General features: G+C 45.5%; 1 protein-coding gene across 1 annotated transcript; it reads left to right on the top strand.

Annotated features, from left to right (window-relative positions):
* Window positions 1–683: 683 nt before the first annotated feature.
* ube2j1 (ubiquitin-conjugating enzyme E2, J1) lies at window positions 684–20,531 on the top strand. The gene is made up of 8 exons (XM_035422701.1): window positions 684–1,097; window positions 9,487–9,560; window positions 9,854–9,985; window positions 10,332–10,416; window positions 13,406–13,511; window positions 15,699–15,828; window positions 16,368–16,496; window positions 18,678–20,531. Exons 1-8 carry the CDS (start codon window positions 1,067–1,069, stop codon window positions 18,936–18,938), a joined length of 948 nt encoding a protein of 315 aa, XP_035278592.1. The 5' UTR covers window positions 684–1,066; the 3' UTR covers window positions 18,939–20,531.
* Window positions 20,532–20,567: the final 36 nt, after the last annotated feature.

The raw sequence follows: 20,567 nt of genomic DNA, 5'->3' as shown, positions 1-20,567 counted from the left end.
TTAAAATGCTTCCTCCAGCATGAGAGGTTGAATGTGGGGCAGTGGACAGCTGGCTGTGTAGGCTCCAGCCTCTGGACAGCAAATGGGCTTCAAAGAGCAGGCTTTCCTCCATAATCCTATGTCAGCCATAGAGATACATCAGTAACAGGTGTTTCCCTCAAAATACACAATCCTGATTTGGCACAAACGAAAGGATGATATTTCACTGAATTCATTTTGGCCAATTAAAAAAGAATGCAAATGAAAACATATCCTTTGAATTTTACACACTAACCCAATAACTTTTGTAAACTGGATCGCAACATAAAATGTTTTCAACGTAAAAAATTTTACATAATCTAGGCCTACCATTAAAAGAGTTGATATCAAAATGAGGTCAAATTACTACAAACAGTATTGGCTATCTTAGCTCACACATATTAAACAAGCTCTATTCCAGTGTTGCCCAATGTTTCCTAAACTACTTCATGCAACTAGACCCAGTGTTGTCAAAGAGAAACATTTAGGCTACGCACCTTTTCTATTTAAACCATTATTATAGGTGCCTATTTTAATCTAATTTCGCGTAGTTTGTATAATTGCAATAATGTTATATTCTGAAGACAGAAGGTGCATACATCTGAGCGACAACAAAACGTGTCCTTGTTCTTGTTTTAAATAAAGTTTTGCCTTTCAAATAACTAGCTATGCTAGGCTCTCCAGTTCCTGTTTTCATTCTCATATGACAGTTTTCGTGCAAGCACTCTAAGGTGATTTGTTGCGGGACATTGGGCCATTAGCAAAACGAAACTAGGAGGTCCTTCCCAAAAGAAGTTTGTGCCACGTCAGGATATTGAAAGTGATATGACAGTCACTGAAATACGGCAGCAGGGGCGAAGTAAACAGTCTTGGTAACGGTCGTTTCCACAGCTTTGGCTTCATGCTGTAGGAACTATCACCGACGGAGAAAAACAAAAGCAAGCACATCATCATAGCTAGCTAGCTAGCTAGCATCAGTCAATGAAAGCACATATCTGTGCATTGGCGGACATCCGAGCGACCACAAATCTATCTGAATAGATATAAAATGGAGAATCAATACAATCTCAAGAGTCCCGGTAAGTTGTAAAGCCAGAGCTCTAACGTTTTCTCGTCGTCAGTTAAGTATATTAATCTAGCTAGCTAACCAGTGCAAATTTCGCCGTAACTGTCTGATTTGTTCAGTTTACAGTAGGAACGGATTACGACGTATTCACTTCCGTATTTTACCCACGCCTCGTATGATAATTTAATAGGAGTAGTGTTGGCTAGCTCTCTACCGTCTGTGGTGTATAGCTGCAACGACCTTGTAGGCTGAATCTAATTTGCATTTCAACCGTACTGTGTTATTTTAGTGCCGAAACTGAAAAGCATGCCCGAAAAATTCGCAGGGCTGTGTTGATGCAGTTCAGGTGTTCTGAATTTGACAATATCTCGCTAATGAATTACGACTAACCTACCCAACTGTGATCAATCGAGTGCTCTTTTGATGAGCAATATCCATTTTAGATTGGCTGTAGTCATTATTCAGCTGGTTGATATTGACATTAGCAGTGCGCCAAGCAACGTCTTTAGTACATGGCTATTTATTTATGTATTTATTTATTTAGTCCATGTCATTCGAACATTTTGCAATTACGACACAGGTGTGTTTTGGCATGTGTGGTATAAAGTTCATCGCTTCTTAAGATGTAAATATTAGGCTATTGCTTAATATTGGGTAACTAGTATGAGGTATGCAGGCACTGTGGATGCAGACTCGGACATAGCCTTGTACATTGGTATGTCTGTGTGTATGTATAGATTGAGTCCTCCAACTTACATCTGTTCATGCATGACTTGTGGGCTGCAATGTGGGGGAAAAGCAGCTGACTCTATTACATGCTTGCCTTTGGAGGAGAGTTAAAGTTCATTAAATCCAAAAGTCTTACTTGTAATTGATTCATTCGGAATCACCCAGAGATCTATGTCAGTGTTATGTCTGAAACAGGTCAGAGCTTTTGTACAGTAGGTTATATCCACATAATCTTCTTTCACGTGTTGCTCTAACATGGAATTACAGCCTATTTATAGGTATATGTATCATCAGTTCCCATGCACAGTACTTTGTGTCTTATAGATTGAGCTGCATGAACAGTGTTATGCAGTAATTGTTTACTGATGCTTTTTATAACATCTATGAAATACATGTACCATTGATCATTTGGTGTCCTATTTAGCAGCAACATTCTCCAGTAAGTCCGTTTGTTGAGTTAAAACCTGCAAAAATAGCCAGCTTTTTAGTCACGCACCAGTTATAGTTTTCAAATTTGATTTAAATTTACTCCAGTTAGAGAGGTAGATAAAACATCAGTCTTGTCCAGAACTTATTATTACATTGGTAAAACTGTAGCAGTTTTTTTCAGTCCAAAAAAAAAAAAAAATCAATAAGAATTTGACCCTGACAATCGCTCTTGGACACCTGTATTCTGGACACGCACTACCATAAAGCTTTCAGATGAAAAATTTCCCAAATGCCTCTTATCACAAGGTTACCAAGATAACAGCTGCCACAGCTGAAACAAGACAGTTTCAGCCTTCAACTGGAATCAGTTTGCCTTCCACGTGTTTGCACTTTGCAGTGCAGCTAGTTTCCATATATTTAGACTAACTACACAGTCCAGTTTTCTCAGTTTCTTCTCTTCACAGATGGCCTCGTATTTTCCTTCTAGAACATTTCTGGTTTATTTCCTCGCGTTTTGTTTTGTGCAGATTTCACTCATATGTATTTTTATATTGTTTGAATTATTGTCAAAAGATGTTCAAATAATGGTGCAGCTTCCTTCTGTTGTGGCACCCTTAAATATCCACAGTAGCCCACTGCTTGCATAGAAATGCACATTTCTAATTATCATTATGATAAAAATGATATGATTTTCTGTTACTGTATATCTTGTCATACCGATAATGCAAACAGTAAGCACTAGGTCACTCTGTTTTAAAAGATTTGCACGTTTGAAATTATAAACAAACGTTTGTGACCCAGACTGCCATTTATTGGATATACAGATGTTACTTTTAAACGTATATGTTTTAAGAACTCTTGTTTCATCATGCAGAAATGCTTTCAGCGACCACTAATCTATTCAGTGCAACATTGTGCAAAATGGCCGTATTAGATGTGCACACATATAGCTATGGGGGACAGGGCAAATGTAGATTCAGCATAGCGTTAGCCTTGGACCCCTGGAGGATGGAGAACTGAAGGCTTTGAGCAATAATCCCTTGAAAGTCAATGAAATGCATCTTTATGAACCCAGACAGGAAGTGCAGGTTGTAGACTCCCTTTTTAGGAAAAGGTGTGTGAGGTAGGTAGGTGTCCATTACATAATCGTGTCTCCCGGCCTGCAGGACTGGCCGTAAATAGTCTGCAGCAAGCACTAAAATGCGTTACGTAACGCGATTTAATGCCGGGACTCATAATCCCACCCGACCCCTTAGCGGGGTGGAGGGGGAGGGGAGTGGCGGGGGGGGGGGGGGTGTGGGGGGATGGGGCGGTGGGAGGGGGGGCGCTGGCCGAATCCCTCGATGCCAGAGGAGCTGGGGCCCATCTGGGTGCTCTGGCGTTTCCTGTCACTCTCGCTCATTGTTATCGCGAGGGGAGGGGGAGGGGGGAAACCGCGCTTTCTGAAAAGGGCTCCAAAAATAAATGAGCGTAGGGGCCACGCTGTCAGGGGGGATCAAGGCGTTTCCGCTGACCCCCGTCGGGGGAACCGGGCGGCTGTGATGTCGGACACCTCCTCCCATCGCCTCCGGTGGGCCCAGCTGTCTCTTCTCCTCAGCAGCACGGAGGTCCAGGGGCAGACCAATGCATTGCGTGTATGAAAGTCTGCTTTCATGCACCGCTGCATATGCAAGTATGGAGGCGCTAGCTCAAGTCTGCTCTGCACCACGATGGCTAGCAGAGTTCATTACAACTTCAGCTAAAACAGCTGAATTTTGTGAATTTCAGAAAAAATCTTTGCTTCTGCCTGGAGCAGGTTGAAATTAAAATAAGGGCCAAGATGTATTGTGTTTGTTCAAATTAGGCCTACACCATTTGTAAGGGTCCATTACAGTTTACAGAACATTAGGCATAAGCTTTGGGTAGGTCACATGACCCCACAGAAAAACAACTCAGCAAGTATTTTGACCATAAATTTAACCGTACAGATTGTCCCCATTGGATCTCGGTTAGAGTTGATTTAACACTGCTGAAGTTGATTTGACACAAGTCATTTTTCTGTGTCTGAAAGCCATTTGTCATTTTTATGCCAGGCTGCCAAGCAATGAATATCAGGCTTGCTGCAAGACCAAGCCGATTTCACCGCCCACGTCCGAAAAAGTGGAACAAACTCCTTAGGCTCTTGCAACAGCGGAGCCAAAGATGTTTGAGGCTTGCGTCTCATCAAAAGAATTGGGCGTTTAATCCCCAGACCGAATGAGTTTGACTGGAGGACACGAGGCCGAAACGTTAGAGTAGCTTCAGCGCCGAGCGCTCGCATCACTCATCGTTTACATAACCCTCCATTAAACCAGTCGTAGTATCGCAGAAGCGTACGTACATCAACCTGCCTGGAGTTGTGTTGTAATATTGGTAAATGTGCTTTATCTAAAGCTGCAGCAACGTACTGACAGAAATGCTACGTTTCAGTAAACCGCGTGCCTGAATATGTCAACAACAAGCAAACAAACCCAAATATGTCTCCCAGTAATGTCCTAGCTAAAAGAGATAACGATAACAACGGGGGATTTATAAACAAAACGTTCAGTTAGTGCGCAGTTTGTGTGCGAACTGTTTTCCCCGTGGATCTTTTGTGGATTGAATACAAAGGGAGATTTTTGAATTTTAGAGTTGGCATAAGGACATGGAGCGGGCCGTGTGTCGTCGCTGTAAATCCTCCCCGAAATGTTTCTTCCCCTAATTTTACTCCATGATTGTCACTGTTGTTCAGGGAAGATTAAAGTTGTCCAAATCCCGCTGAAAGCCCGGAGTTTATTCGGGATTTAACGCTTTGTCGCGCGCTAACCGTTCTAATCCAAGGTGCCGGGAAGAGATGCCTGTGGGGCAAATGCGCCGGGCCCAGCGGTACACGGCGGTGGGCTAGTTAGCGGCACAGCGGCCAATCGGAAAACAGAAGAAAATCGTGTAACAAAAGATTACGTTGAGGCAGTTCCAGGCAGACACGACTTGACTTGGAGATGTAAATACAACACAGAAGCATTGGCTATCAGTTTGACAGGCTTTAAGTCCTTTATAATTGCACTGGATGTGTGACTGACACTCCAAGTGGCGTGTATGTCTGTGAGTTCTTCAGCCGGCGCTGATCCACAGTAAAACCCAATCTTTTTAATACGTGTCATGATTACAAATATTTTGACTGTCTGTATAGCTTACATGTTTTGGAATCTAGGTGTAAACAAGCAGGTTTCAAGGTTTGAATTATGGTAGAAATCTGCCCTTCCAGTGCAGTTTGCCATCTGCAGTTTGTGTATTACTTTAGAATATTTTAGAAATGCAAAAATATGTCTATTTGGTTTTCTTGGTGGTAACAGAATGCATTCACGCATGATTTCACAAAACATTTTCTATTTCTGAATAGTAAAGCTCTAGGGAGGCTTGATAATATCAGAGTAATAACCTGCTTAATGATAAAGTAAGCAAGAAAATGAGAAACTTTTTTTTCATAAGTTTATGCCTGTGCAGTTCTGCTATGAATATGGAAACAGTCAAGTGTTGGTAATGGTTATTGACTTCGGCTGCAGAATCTTCTCAAGGTACATCCCTAAAAGGTAAATGTGCTGTACAGAACATATGGAAGTGGTTCAGTAGTACCATATATTCAAATTGTATATAGATCATTCAAGTATCCTATGAATAATGTAACACTAGTCATCTTCTAACTAAACACCGGTATGCCAGTTAATGTGAATCTTTTAGCCTAATTTTACAAAATAAGTGGTGGATGTTTTAGAAATGTAGCCCAAGATACTATCATGCTGTATGCTCAGTCTTTGCTTGTCTAAATGCTGCTATTTAATCTCTGAATCCACGTGAAATCTGATGTGAAAAAAATCCCATTTATTTTCTTGTCTATTGCATAGAGTAGAACATTACATAATCTATACCATGGGTATATAGAGCAAAAGGGAAATAAATCCTGTCTGTTTTCTTGCTACTGTTGTTTCCGTTGTGTGTACTGATATAATGGCTGTAACTGCGCGGTTCATTGTGCCGGGGGAAGGTTTTGCAGCGTTGCGCAGAGCCGTAGGGAGCACGCTCGCCTCCTCTGCACTGCGGCACGTGGAGCAGGGGCCCCGTAGCGGGGGTCCGCTCCGACGCCCGCCGGACACCGCTGCCCCACTTTGTCTAGCGCTTGGCCGGGGGGAGGGGGTGCACTAAGCTGTGGCAGAGGCTGTCAGGGCAGTTTACGCCGTCGCACAGCTACGCGGCCCAGCTGTCACCGAAGGGTAGAGGGCTTCTGTGGGCCAAGCACCATACATGCACAAAACACACATGCGTGCACACACACACACACACACGCACACGCACAAAACACACACACACACATTCACAAAACACACACACGCGCAAAACACAAGCACACGCACACACACACAAAACACACATGCGTGCACACACGCTCACACAAAACACACGGACATACACACATACACACAGGCTTAAAGGAAACTTGTCTTTCTCTTTCCACAGTGGTAATTCAGTGTTTTTCTCCCAGCTGGTAGTGTTGTAGTGAAAATGGAAAACTGGGCCCTGTGATCCCTCTGTGGCATTCTTGTAATACACTGAAGTCGACACCACAAATTAGGAAACTTACCTGAGTTGTAACTGTGCTTGTAAGTAGTCTAGTGTTTGTTGCCAGGATTACTTTTGGTAGTGGTTGTAGTAATTATTTCCCAAAAATATAGCTTGTACATCTAGGGCTAAATCTTTGCAGCAATATTGACATTTTGTCATCCAATATTTTAGTTGCTTTTTCTGTTGCATTGTCTGCTTACATGTAGCAGCTTTATTTTTCCCCCTTCTATACATTTTCATGTAAAATGAAAAGAAGCATTTTTTGTAAACTGTATACTGGCCGTGTGAAGGCTCTGAGCATTCAGCATGTTAAACAGGTGCCTCTGTGTTTAACATGACTAAAACAGGGCAGTTTTTATGAAACATCTGCTGAGGGAGCCTTCAGCATACTGATGACTCCTGAAACGGCCCCTGGCACTTGAGACAGGGCCGGACGTTCGCAGCCTCCGCCTCTCGACGTGACTCCAGTCTGCGGTTCCACATTTCGCAGATTCCGTCTCTTCCAGTCCTCGCTTGTTTGTTCGTTTCCACCTCGTTACACGCGGGGTTTCGGATAATTTCTCCCTTTCACAAGGGCACCCGAGATTTCCTGATACCGAGAGCTCTCGGGCAGGATCTGGCAGGGCACGTGTCCCAGGAGTTTCACAGCCTTTGAAGTCTTGTTTTCCGGGCAATTTTTCTGTGAGCTTGGTCTCAGTTAGGCGGGTCCAGTCCAGATTATGTCCTCCTCCAGATCAAATGCTGTTTCCACTTCAAACAGTTACACAGTTCTAACAGAGGTTCTCTCAGAGGTCCTGAATTATTCCTTCCCCCAAATCCATCAGTGGTCATTCCAGTTCAGTGTACTCCAGATTCACATAGCTGTTAGTTTCGATCGATGGAATTGTGTGTGAAGTTAGGCTTTCTATGCATACGCATTATGGTGGCTGCCTCTTGGTGTGTAACTTCAATTTCACCTTTTAATTTAAATCATTTTTAACCTGATAACTGAAGTGGCTGCCAATCTAATGGGGTAACACTGCTTTATCAGTGTTATAATAATAATAATGTGTATGTTGTTTTGTTTAATGGGTACTGGTGTACAGTGAAGAATAAACTGCAGTAGCTCCTATATATATATATATATATATATATATATATATATGTCTCTGTGAAACACTTTGTGAACTTGTTCTTGAAAAGTGCTATATGACTAAAGTTTAGTTACTTACTCGCCATCCTGCAGGCTTTATAGAGGTTACCTGTCCTTGCCAAAGAGAGATCTTTCCTCCAGTAGGTGCTGGTTTTGAAATCGTGCCGTTAGGCCTAAAGTGTTGAAAATGTTGAATCTATCTCAGAATTTCCCAGCCATCCCAGCTCCCTGGAGAAGCCCATATGTTGAGGTGTATTTGCATTCACAGAAGAGGTGAATTGGCTACCGGCTTACCCGGTGTGTTGGGCAGGACGCGTGCACCACAGGACAGCGCATATTCTGCTTTCCACCAGCCGTGTGCCTGAGTATAGGCCGTGCTTCTTTCTGAGCAGCGTGATGAGATTTGCATAGTTTCAGTGAGAATAAGCGTCTCGGGGGAGACTAGGCTAAATGTCTCATGTCTCCAGAGGGGGCTTGTGCATTTCCATATTAATGTGAAACTGACAGAGTCCCACAGCAGGTGGGACAGCAAGTTCTCAAATCCGCCTTCTCCTTCCTGCCAGTTTGTCGCACATCGCTCGAGATATCTAAGGGTGAGTTCGTCTCTTTCCAGCTAAGAATGCGCTATGCGCACGGAAATAAATCTTTAGGCTCGTTAGCTCAGCGCCGTAGCAACCTGTCCCCACGTACCTGTGCCAGCGCGTCCTGGACCAGCGGTCATTTCATAGAGACATGGCCCACGGCTTCTTTTGCGGGGGACCGGGAGGACCCAAAATATTGGACACTCAACCACCCCCGTCTGTGACCACTGCAGTGCCGGTCGAGTTAGAACTGCCAACCTGCTGAAGTCAAGGGGCACCGGAAAGAATGTGACGTGTCGTGCTCAGAGAGTAATTAACTGACTCAAACTTGTTTTTTGGCTTCAGGTCAGGTTTTTTTTGAGAGGCTGTCTGTTTGGAATGAGGTGGCAAACACCCACCCAGCCCCCTTTGCTCCCGTTCAGCCTGTCGGGTTATTCAGAGGTGCCTGTGTGGCGCTGACTGCTTCATGCTCCGTGACATTTCAGACCTCCTAACTGCGTGCCATCTGTACTGAAACCGTGCCGGGTGACCGTAGAAACGGGCGGCAAGGAGAAGAAATCGACCGTCGGGAGCTTGAAGTCGTGCGGTCCTGCCATCGACCGCGACGACCGTGTCGGACACGGAGCGGAACGGTTCCGCCGGCCGTCGGCTCCCATTAGCGTCCGCTCCCCAAACGCGCCGTTTTTTTCCTATCGAGGGAGAATCGCTTGGCCGGTCCCGTCGGCCGCTGACAGGCTGCGGACGGGCGGTCCGCTTGCGTCCGCTCGAGCGGAAAAAAAGCCCGTTTCGCGGTTAGTCGGTGGAGGTAAACTGCGCGCTCCGGAGCTGTCGGCTCGAATGAGGGCGCGGGGACGGGCGGCCACGTCTCCGCCAGCGGTGACAGCGTCTGTTTGTGTCCTTCTTTCCTGCGACCGCAGCGGTGAAGAGGCTGATGAAGGAGGCCGCCGAACTCAGGGACCCCACGGAGCATTACCACGCCCAGCCACTAGAGGTGAGTAGAGAGCGACTCAAGCAGGGGGGTTTGTAAGGGACTTAGTTACGTTATTTCTTAATTACATTCCCAGATACTGCAGGTGAGGTGGTGGGGGGGTTACACCACCATACCCAGCTACTGGAAATGAGGGGATGGGGGGCTATACTACCATACCCCACTACTGGAAATGAGGGGGTGGGGGGCTATACTACCATATCCATCTACGGGTGATGAAGGGGGGTATACTACCATACCCAGGTACTGTAGGTGGTCAGGTTTTTTTTTTTTGTCTGACCATTTTGTACCTGCAGGACAACCTGTTTGAGTGGCACTTCTCTGTGCGAGGCCCCCCTGACTCGGACTTCGATGGGGGGGTGTACCACGGCAGGATTGTGCTGCCGCCGGAGTACCCAATGAAGCCCCCCAGCATCATCTTGCTCACTGTAAGACCACCAGCTTTTCCGTGCTCTCTCATCCCCGCCCTGTTCTGTCACGGTCAGCCCCCATTACCAGCCTTGGCGTAACCGGTGTCACAATAAGGTTCCTGCTTTACTTGTCACTGTCATGTAGGATTTGGATCGTAATACTGTTTGCTCCTGTTTACTGGAAACCCTTGCACTCTCTCGCTTTTGCTCTCTCTCTCTCTCTCTCTCTCCGTCCTTACTGTCTCTCTCTGTCCTCTCTCCCTCTGTCTCTCCTTCTCTCTGTCTGTCTGTTTCTCTCTCTCCCTCTCTCTCTCTCGCTTCCTTGTTTTGGTTTCTCTCAATGTAATATTTTCACTTCTTTCAGCCCAACGGGAGATTTGAAGTTGGAAAGAAGATTTGCCTGAGCATATCTGGCCACCACCCTGAGACCTGGCAACCCTCTTGGAGCAGTATGTATCCCTGGAGCCGGGCTCTGATCCCTCTATCCATCCCTTCACAGCTCAGCAGCCCAGCTGAGTTTTAACCCTGCATCGCCACTCACTTCAGCTCAGCCATACAGACTTGACAAGCAAATGAGGATTCATACATATCAATATTGTTACAGAGAAAGACTAATGTAAGCCCGTTTATCTCAATGGGTCGCATGCTGTGCCTTCGCATTTAATTTATGTTTCAGCGTTTCAGCGGACACTTTTGTCCAGAGCACTGTACACAGATTACATTCTTACATACAATCCTTTTGTATCTCTGGGTGTTTACTGAAGCATTTCAGAGGATCAAACCCACTAGCTTTTGGCTTTAAGCCCAGTTCACATTTACTCCTACCTTCTTCCTGCTTTGGGAGGCTCGTTTCCCGCGTTTGGCCTTTCGATCCGACGGAGAATCGGATTTGTCTCGGCCACGCCTACCGGTGGAGAGAGCGTGTGCACCTGAGTTGTGTTGTCAAATCAGCCCGGGTGCTCGAAGGTGTGCTCCTCTCCACGGTACAAAGCCGAGAATGAGAGCACACACCAAGGGAGAGCGAGTCTGATGGATTGTCTGAGCACTGAGAGAACGGAGCTGAAAAGTGGAGGAGCTGCCCGGCTGAAAAGCTGGCCAGCGGAGACAAGCGGAGAGCTGTAAAGCTTCTGCCGCGTTCCATTTTTCTTTCTTTTTTCTTTGTTATTTTCGTTTGTTGTTTTTGCCCGGAATCCGTGTGGGGGAAGGTGGAACGCTTTTTGTTATTCTTTTTGTGTTGGTGAGGGTGTGCAAACTACTAGGGTCGTAGATATCTGTATGAAAAGTTCTTCATTTGTCTCAACAAGCTTGCTAGTAATGTATGAAATTTATTGCTCGCACAGATAATTTCCTACACTACGTGTTGCCTACACTGCAAAGGTGTAGATAGCTGACACTTTGAAGAGAAAGCTGGTTTGTTTCTTACTGTGTGGAATTTCAGTTTCTAGTTTATATCTTTTATACCAACGTACAAGCCTTGAGGAGTTGTTTTTGGCCGTAGAAAATGGAATGTGCTGGATTGAAGGAGAGAGTGTAAAGAAGGATGGAAACAAGAAGGATTATGCCATTTCAGACAAAATAAAAGGACTCGATAAGAGGAAACGTTTCTTAAATGTATCAGGGCCAGCTAAATGTACATGATTGGAAGGATCAAATGGAAAACAGAAAGTCCTTCCAGGGAATTAGTAATGAACTGTCCATACTGGTATCATGCTTTAGAGAGGGGGAAGGGATCACTGGGAGTAAACCCAGTGGAATTAAATACATGTTTCTGCTGTGAAATCAGATCCTTGGTTTTCAGTATGTATAAATCAAAGGGAAAATAAACCTTTTAAACTGTTTTTTTTTGTGTGCTACAGATACCCTTTGGGTAATGTAGTTCTTGATGTAATATCATCCGAGCTGGCATCGCTAAGCCTTTTCACTATCCAGGCTTTCATTGGTTGGAAGCGCAGTGCCAGATAATCAACAGCAGCTCTTTCACTGTCCAGGAACTGCTTGTGCACTTGCTGTTGATACACACGTCTTCAGTCTTTAAACACACATTACCCCACAGGGTAAATCCTCTCTGCGTCCGCCTCTTACAATAAGACATTCAAAGCAAATGTCATCGCTGCTGTCATGCACACACACACACACATATAAAACACCAGAGTAATAGTTAATTATGTACATGTATTCAGCCGGAATTGTTTGCAAAAACAAAACTAAAATTAAACCAAGACTGAAACTATTCAAAATTTGTCATTTTAATTTGCTAAAGCAGTGGTTCCCAAACCACTATATCCAAATAAACCACCCTCCTCTGAAAACTTGGCAGTGCAAGCATACACTTACCCTTGAGCATACTCCTTAAAAACACTCTGCTTGCTGATTGCATGACATCTAGAGAGTGGAGGTATGTTTGTTTAGGATGACTGCACCAGTTTATTGGTTTTATCGAACGTCGGAAGCGTAGGCTTATACGCAGTCATTGGGGGCAATTTCTTTTCTCAAGAAGGGTTGTTGTTGGAATCCGTGAAGTATAACCATGTTATTTTCCCCTACACTTCCCCTGATGTTGCATCAGCAAAACGAAAAGTGTACGCAAAATAAAATAATGAGTTATTTATTGCCGTTTTACTAGAGCATCAAGGGATGCGAGTTGTGATTTTTTTATATTTTTTTGCAACTATTTAGTTATTTACTTTCAGCACTGCGCAATGAGTCTTTCCTGCAGAAGATTTAAACAGCAAAAACTCTGCTTTGCCAGCTCCGGAATAAACCTCTTATGTTATCTCGACCTTAAAGGCTGCTAGAGAAAATGAAATATACATGTGAAATACTGTCCCGTACTATAAGCCCTGTAGTGTATTAGCGGTGGGTATTTCTTAATGGGTGAGAAGGTAGACCATACAAATCCAAACATTTCACAGGTCTTGTGGGTACAAACTGAGACTGGCGATGAAATGAGATACCAGATACAAAAAAATTAGTTGCACCATTAAACATGTTTTGGAAGCATTTAATATAGGAGTCATTTCCTTTGTTCACGAAGACAGGCTTGAAAAAACGCGAGCAAATTAAATAAATATGATACTGTCGCTGCATATTTCTGTGTGAGCTGTAAGGAAAGAGACTGATATCAGCACAGAGACACTGATATCTCTGGATGGTGATGTTGATATCTAAGCATGACAATGCTGATATCAAAATTCTCCTCCCCAAACAGATTGGAGAAATGTGTCTCTTGTCAAATAAGATTTTTAAGGGGAGTCACTCTTTGGGGTCAGACCGTATGGGAGGCTCTACAAATCCAGGCCTACACCAAGTTAATAAAAACCTGCTTACAGTTACGAAATGCAGGTAGTGGCCTAACTTGTCCAGCAATGTCATGTGAAGCAGCAAAATCACATTTTTTATATTTGATGTCTGTCTTCGTTTTGCCCGTTTCTCTTTCAGTCAGAACGGCGCTAATAGCGATCATCGGATTCATGCCAACCAAAGGCGAGGGGGCGATAGGATCCCTCGATTACACTCCAGAAGAGAGGAGAACTCTCGCCAAAAAGTAAGCTTCGTGAGAGGAATTCCTTTGGGGCTTCCTTCCTCCCTCTGCAGCGCGTTTGCTTTGTTTACAGGAAGTCGGGGGCGATGTGTTGCTCGAGGACGTGCAACTTAGCGAAACGTGTTGACGTGTATGAAAATACTTGCTAAAACATGCATTAATAAGTTGTCCTCCCGCCGGACTATAGCTGGACAGCTCGTCAATTAAAGGTTATTAATATCTGTGTCTTGTCTCACTCCCGCTAATGGATCTTTGGACTGTGTCTGTTGTCCTTTTGTGGGTTTTCGTCTGCTTGAGTCAAATGAGGAAAGTAGAAATGGTTACAGATAGAGATGTGGTGGAATGGAGGGATTTGTATATGGGATGAGAGTTGGTAGCCCCACGAACCGCACCACACCGCCTCCCAGTTTTAATCAATGTTTGGAGCGCTGTGTTTGCTGTTTTTGTAATAACCAAATTACTCATAAAAAATATAATCCAAATGAGTGTGTTTATTTAGCGCTCAATAGGGGGTGGTTTGCTAATGCATGCTCGAGTCCGTGATCTGTGGATTGAGTTGATGAAATTTCAGTTAAAAGAGATGGGATCTGAACGACTGTTTCATTAACACGTTGGGATGGAGTCTTTAATGACCGACTGTTTCATTAACACGGGAAGATTAGATGTGACAAGAGCAACGTGCCGCCTTCTATAAATAAGCCTTTGCTTGTCGTACTGATGAAAGTGTTTTTTTTTTTTTTTCGACAAAGACTGAGGCTTAGACAGAAATTGGCTTTGTTTTTGATCTCCTGTTTTTACGCCCCTGTTAATTGCAAGAGCCGTCACTCCATCAGAGCCTCCAGGACAATCTTAGTAAAGCTATAATGCCACACTTGTATGTTAATTCTGGCTCCCAACATCACATGCTTCAAACTGTTCCAAGATTGAAAAGAGCCGCTATCTCTTTCGACGCGGATGTCGATGCGGAGTTGCGGATTGAGCGTCCTGACGTCAATTCAATTGCCTTCGGAACGTTCGCCTTCTAGCACGCGAAGAGCCTTCGCTGTGTTTTCTGTAACACAGGCAGGAGCAGTTGCTGTATTTTCGCTGGCTGACGGCCGGTACTGTGGCCACGCGATCAGGGACGCCTGGTTCCACGGTGATAGGTTGCGGATTTCCGCGGCGAACGAGTTCCGCCGGCGGTTTTTTTTTCTGTTGTGCTTACCCAGTCTCTGTGCTAACCGCTGCCGTGCGCCCGATTCTCTGGGTAGATCAGATGGAGCGGAGCGGGGTCACGGCCCTTCTCTAGTCTCTGCTTACCCCCGGCTTCTTCACAGCAAAGCAATCAGGATAAATTCGCTACCCGGGAGATTTCAAGCCTCCAGTACAGTTCCACACACTGCGTTATTGCTAAACGATCAGAACACGGCACCGATTGATCTTGTAATAACTAAACAGCCCAACACAGACTGCTGTCTTTTTATGTTTTTTCATTTTATTTTATTCATCCTTTCATTTTATAAGGGTATCCCACCGATTAAACATTTTCAACGGGCAAAGTACAACACAGCCGGCTAAGCAACCCCATAACATAAAACGGTAAATAATTTGAACCGCGACATATACACGGTAGCATAAGCACAGTGGTTAAGTCATATCTAAGATCCTTTTTAATCTGGTTCTAATGCCAGATTAAACCTTGCTTAAAACATTGTCAGTGAGTAACAGTTTTAGGTAAATTAAATTGACCAAGGTCTATGATCTTCACTGGTGCAGACAGCCAGATATCGGTCTGCCATTACCTAAATTGCCGTCGTCTGCCTCTTGTATCACAGAGAGCAAATACACTGGATTTCCATATCTTGGAAACTGTACATGGTTGCACTGTCAAATTAAACATTTGTGTCAGCTACCTTGCTATAAAACCAGCAGGGCTTTTAAAAAAAATGTTTTATTCCAAAACCTAGATGGTTGCATTAATACCTTTGAGAATAGCAGCTGTAAAGCAGAGTGTAAACATTCTTCAGAAGTACAAAGAAGCCCCAAGCTGACAGAAGACGGGCGGGCAGGTGGGCGAATGAGAGCTGTAGGGCGGAGCTAGGGCAACCAAGCAGGCCTTTTGGCAAGCAAGGCGCGATTCGCGAATCTCATAGAGGAGCTTTTCACTCCCATGATGACGGACCCCTCTGTACCCCCCCCCCTCCCCCCCAGGTCTCAGGATTTCTGCTGCGAGGCGTGCGGGTGCACCATGCGCACTGCCCTGCTGACCCTCACCTCCAACAGCAACCCCAGCCAGGAGGACCGCGAGGCCAAAGAGCTCGCCCGACAGATAAGCTTCAAGGTGCACCTCAGATCCACCGGATTGCAGATCACTCAGCCATAAGAAAACACACAAAAATACCTTCCATGCCTAATACCTCTACTAAACAAACTGTGATGTCCTGGGCCAGTGGTTCCCAAACCTCTCCTCAGATATCCACTGCCGGATCCAGATATTTGATGTGTTCCATCTGAAGCAGTCCTGATAGAATGAATCAAGCTGCTGATTTTTCACACCAGGTGTGCTTGAGGTGGAACACATCTAATACCTGGTTCTTGCTGGGGGTACCCAAGGAGAGGTTTAGAAACCACGGTCCTGGGCCAAATCTAGCATCACAAAAAAACGAAGCTGAATGCATCAGCCTTAATGTCATTGTATTGACTATATTCACTATGCATAACGCAGGATGTTTCTTCCCGTTACTTAAGGAGATTTGATGAGAAAGGTTGTGGAATGAAGACAAAATAGTATGTTTGTGATGTTTGTGGCTGAAACATTAATCCCACCGCACTGCTGAAAGTTATTATTTGACGTTATGGATGCTCTGTGTGTTCCTGCAGGCGGAGTCCAGCTCGTCAAGTAAAGCCGGTCCGAGCCAAGGGGCCGCGTTCGACGCCCAGACGGACCCCCAAGCGGAGGCGTCTACCTCAGAGAGCCAGGACAGCGCCGAATCGGCCCAGCCCGAACAGGTGAGACCGCCCGCAAGGGGCAGACCAACGCAGGCGGGAAACAGACGTACTGTTACCCTGCCTCCCCTAAATCTTAACACTTACATCGACAAAGCAGGAGAGGCAACTGGCCGGTCCTCCATAACGTGCTCTGTGAAGCTCAGGCCTACAGGTTGAGGGCAGGCACTCGGAATGGAGTAACAGCAGAGTGAGCATGGGCAGCCGATGCTGCCCTATTGTGGAAGTGCTGCGTGGGTCGGTTGGGGCGGTCCGGTCCCTCCCCTCGGTGAAAAAGTCACCTGAGATGCCCTGCGCTCGGCCACTTCGGCCCCATTACGGTAAAAATTGTGCCGCGGGAGGATTTGGCCCCCGTTTTGGTCTGCGCTCCAGAGTGGAGAGATAAAAGGGGAGCTGTCGTTGGCCCCTGGGCTCACCTCAGCTTCAGTAAAGTGGCTCCGGCCTCGTTCCTGCTGGGGTTTAAAACACTTTTAACGGCTCCCTGGAGCTTGCGTGAGATGAAAGCCTGTCCGCGGCACGGGAGCCCAGGTTCAAATCCAGGCTGTGCCATTAATGCGCAAACCCTCCTGTCTGTGCGAGGGTGTAACGACAGGAGTAATGCAATCTTCCTGTCTGTGGCGAATGTGATTACAGTTAGAGATTACAGCATGCGTTTTTCTCTAAGCTCGCAGAAGGTGCTTTTTTATTTGGGGAAAAGTGTGTGTATAGGTTCATAAGTTGTTCAAAACGTTCAGGCAGTTAACTGGTTGTGTTTGGTAAGGCATTGGAATTGGAACCAAATGATGCTAACCCCAGCCTCAAGCTCACAAATTGGAGAGATTATAGGGGGTAAAGGATTTGGAATATACACTCTGTTCCCCACCCTGGGCTCTTATACAACATCCACATGATATCAGCTATGTGAGAATGTTTTGTATTGTAAATTATAAAAGAGTCACCCCAATGAATGGCGTGTGCCTAATATATTTTAAACCCCTTTTTAATGTGGAAAGACGAAGCGGGCTTTTGTGCGACTGCGGCTTTAAGAAGCTCGTCGGGTGCCCTGCCTCGAGCGCGGGCTTCGGAGCGGGCGTCAGGCCGGGGGATGAGTGGCGGAGTGGCGCTAAACCGCGACCGAATCCCGCGTAAAAATGGGTCAAGGTATCGGCCGGGGGCGGAGAAAGCGCCAGGGGAAAAAAAGGGAAAATCTCTCGCCATCTGCCACCCGTGCGGCGTGACGCCGGCCTCGCTCTCGCCGAGCGTCGTCCCGGGCGACGGGGCAGCGGGTCCGCCTCCCCCCAGCCGACCAATGGCACGTGGGCCTTCGCATCTCTGCCTCACCCCCCACCCCCCCAGCGGCTTTACTCTAATTAGGCTGAGTAAGGGTACTCTGCCTATATAATCCTGCATCTCCTATGCATTCATATCCCTGATAGCCGCAAAAAGCCATGTTTATTGTATATCCCCTGCAAAGGATCCACTGAAGCAGCTTCCAGAGCACGAGTCAACAGGTCAAAACTCACTGCTATTTTAGGAATCGGATGAACACGTCAGTGCATGATGGTTGTGCTTGCTGCGTTATAATGGAAGTTTAATAACAAGTAATACATATTCAAATATGCAAAAGATTTTGTAATATGAAAGATACTGCCTATGCGGTGCATTTGCATGCATTTGGGATTCCCATTTTTGTATCTGATATGGAATGCCCTGTATTAGCATATTAAAATGTTTTCTGTATTTGTTTATGTCCTCATACATGGGTTTTTTCTGAGCTCTTTACTGATATGCTAAATTGAAGGGAAGTTTCCCAAAAAGTGCAGATTGCCTGCATCAGCAGAGGCTTTTAAAATGAGCTCCTTTCTCACCCTGGCTCAGAAAATGCATCCAGAGGCTGTGTGCAGGAAATTAAAAGAGGATAAAGTGTGTGTGTGGGTGTATGCATGCATGTGTGTATTTGCATGCACATGTATACACTGTGTATATGCATTTTTGTGTCTGTGTAGAAGTGCGTGTGTTTGGCTGTTGATGTGTAGAGATGCGTGTGTCTGGCTGTTGGTGTGCCAAGATGTGTGTCTGGCTGTTGATGTGTTCAGAGATATGTGTGTCTGGCTGTTGGATGTCCAGAGACGCGTGTGATAGGCTGTTGATGTGCAGAGACGCGTGTGATTGGTTGCTGATGCCCCGGTTCCTCTCCTCCTCCAGGAGGAAGCGTCTCCGGCCCCCAGCGTGGAGGACGCGGCCCCGCCGGCCCCCAGCAGCCGGCCCCTCAGCCCCCGGCAGCGGCGTGCCCAGCAGCCCCGGCGGCCCGCCTTCCCGCAGTTCCCCCCCGCGCCACGCCCCCCGCCGGACGCCAGCCACACGGGCTCGGCCGTCCTGATCGTGGTCCTCACCCTGGCTCTGGCCGCCCTCATCTTTCGCCGCATCTACCTGGCCAACGAGTACAAATTCGACTACGAGCTGTGACAGCGTCCGACCCCTCGAAACCCCCCACTACCCACCCCGCTGCCTCATATGCCTCTTTTCCCATAGAGAGAACTGTCAAACAGTGGCCCCCAGGAACCAGACTGTTGGGCTTAGCTGAGTCCCCCCCCCCCCCCCCCCCCCTCCACACGCAAATACAGGGGCAAGGCCACGGTCAGTCTGTACTTACTGGTGAAGATGTGTTCCCCTGGAGATCACGGTCTAGCAGGAGAAAAACCTGCAGCGTGGGTGTGTAGCTATAGTAATACATTTTAAAAGAGAGCTGCGATCAGTCTCACACCAAACCCTGCTATAAAAAAAACAGTCTTGGCTTCATGTTCTCTTAATCTGTATTGTGTCTTTAAACCATGAGAAATGCCTGCTTTCAAATATGTTTTCGAAATATGGCTATAATGTAAAAAAAAAAAAAAAAAAAACTAAACGACAAAGGTGTTTGAATCGTAGAAGGTTGATTAGAATTATATATTTTACTTTTTGCTCTGTAATCAACAGAATAGAAATTTGTAAATTTACCATGTAAACCTGAAACGGCCATTGAAAATAATAAGCTGCATGGATCATCAATACCAGGTGTCCAGGCGCCTGTATTTCTCACAGTACATATTAGAAGCCTTAATCATCATGTCATTAAAGGTTGAATTTACTGTTGATATTGAAGGTCAAACACGTACGTACAGTAGGGAGAGTAGCTGATTAGCCTCGATCCAGTGTATTTATTTTTTTCTGAACTGTAGCTGAGGATTTTAATACAATGACAAAGGGAAGAATCATGAACTGCGCAACCATACCTTAAATCTGCCAGCAGTGGTCAGCAAATGTGTGAGGGCTGATTGAAAAACAAGAAACTACATTTCCAGCAAGCCCTGTTACAATGAAGATCGTACCAAATGGTGGTGGGGGGGGGGGGGATACCTGATGTCAAAGGGCATTTAAATCTGAACTGTCAACTTTCTCTGAAAATTTTCTGAACAATATTCAGTCATTGCAGTTTACAACTATTATATAGAACTAATGTTTCATTGCTGCATAAAAAGCCATTGGCGTGCAAATAGGTTTATTGTGCCTGTCCATGCCACATACAGATGTGTGCTGGATGCCTTGTCATGATTGTTCCAGCCTGCTCATGATTGAGCATGACCTGACGTTTTCTGGGAAGTAGACCACCCCTTGTCACATGGACAATGTTAACTGCTTCCCTCAGTATTGCCATTCATTGTCATTTCAGTGAAAACTGACTAAGGATTAGCAATGGCTCCACCAAATCTTACAACTGTAAACATCCCCCTCTCTCACACACACACACTCGCACACATACACACACAATACTTTCTATGTGGCTACTATGCTGTCAATCACAGACAAACATAAATACTGATAGTTGCCATTGCTCATAGGTTGTAGATGCACTTACTCATGTGTACAGTGACATACATATAAACACACAGTTGAGAATTGTAAGCACCAAATGTTGTTTTACCGTATTTTTGTCCATTGCAGAAATGGATGAAAAAGCACCATGTAACATTCCATAATTTTAGTGTATTGGACTGAAATTAAAATAACTGCAACCAATAATGCATTAGTTGTTGGTGGTTTATTATGGTGTTTGAA

This window comes from Anguilla anguilla, chromosome 6 (genome assembly GCF_013347855.1).
Source record: "Anguilla anguilla isolate fAngAng1 chromosome 6, fAngAng1.pri, whole genome shotgun sequence".
Taxonomy (NCBI): Eukaryota; Metazoa; Chordata; class Actinopteri; order Anguilliformes; family Anguillidae; genus Anguilla; species Anguilla anguilla.
The sequence above is the reverse complement of the archived record's forward strand: the minus strand, read 5'-3'. Positions and strand labels throughout refer to the sequence as shown.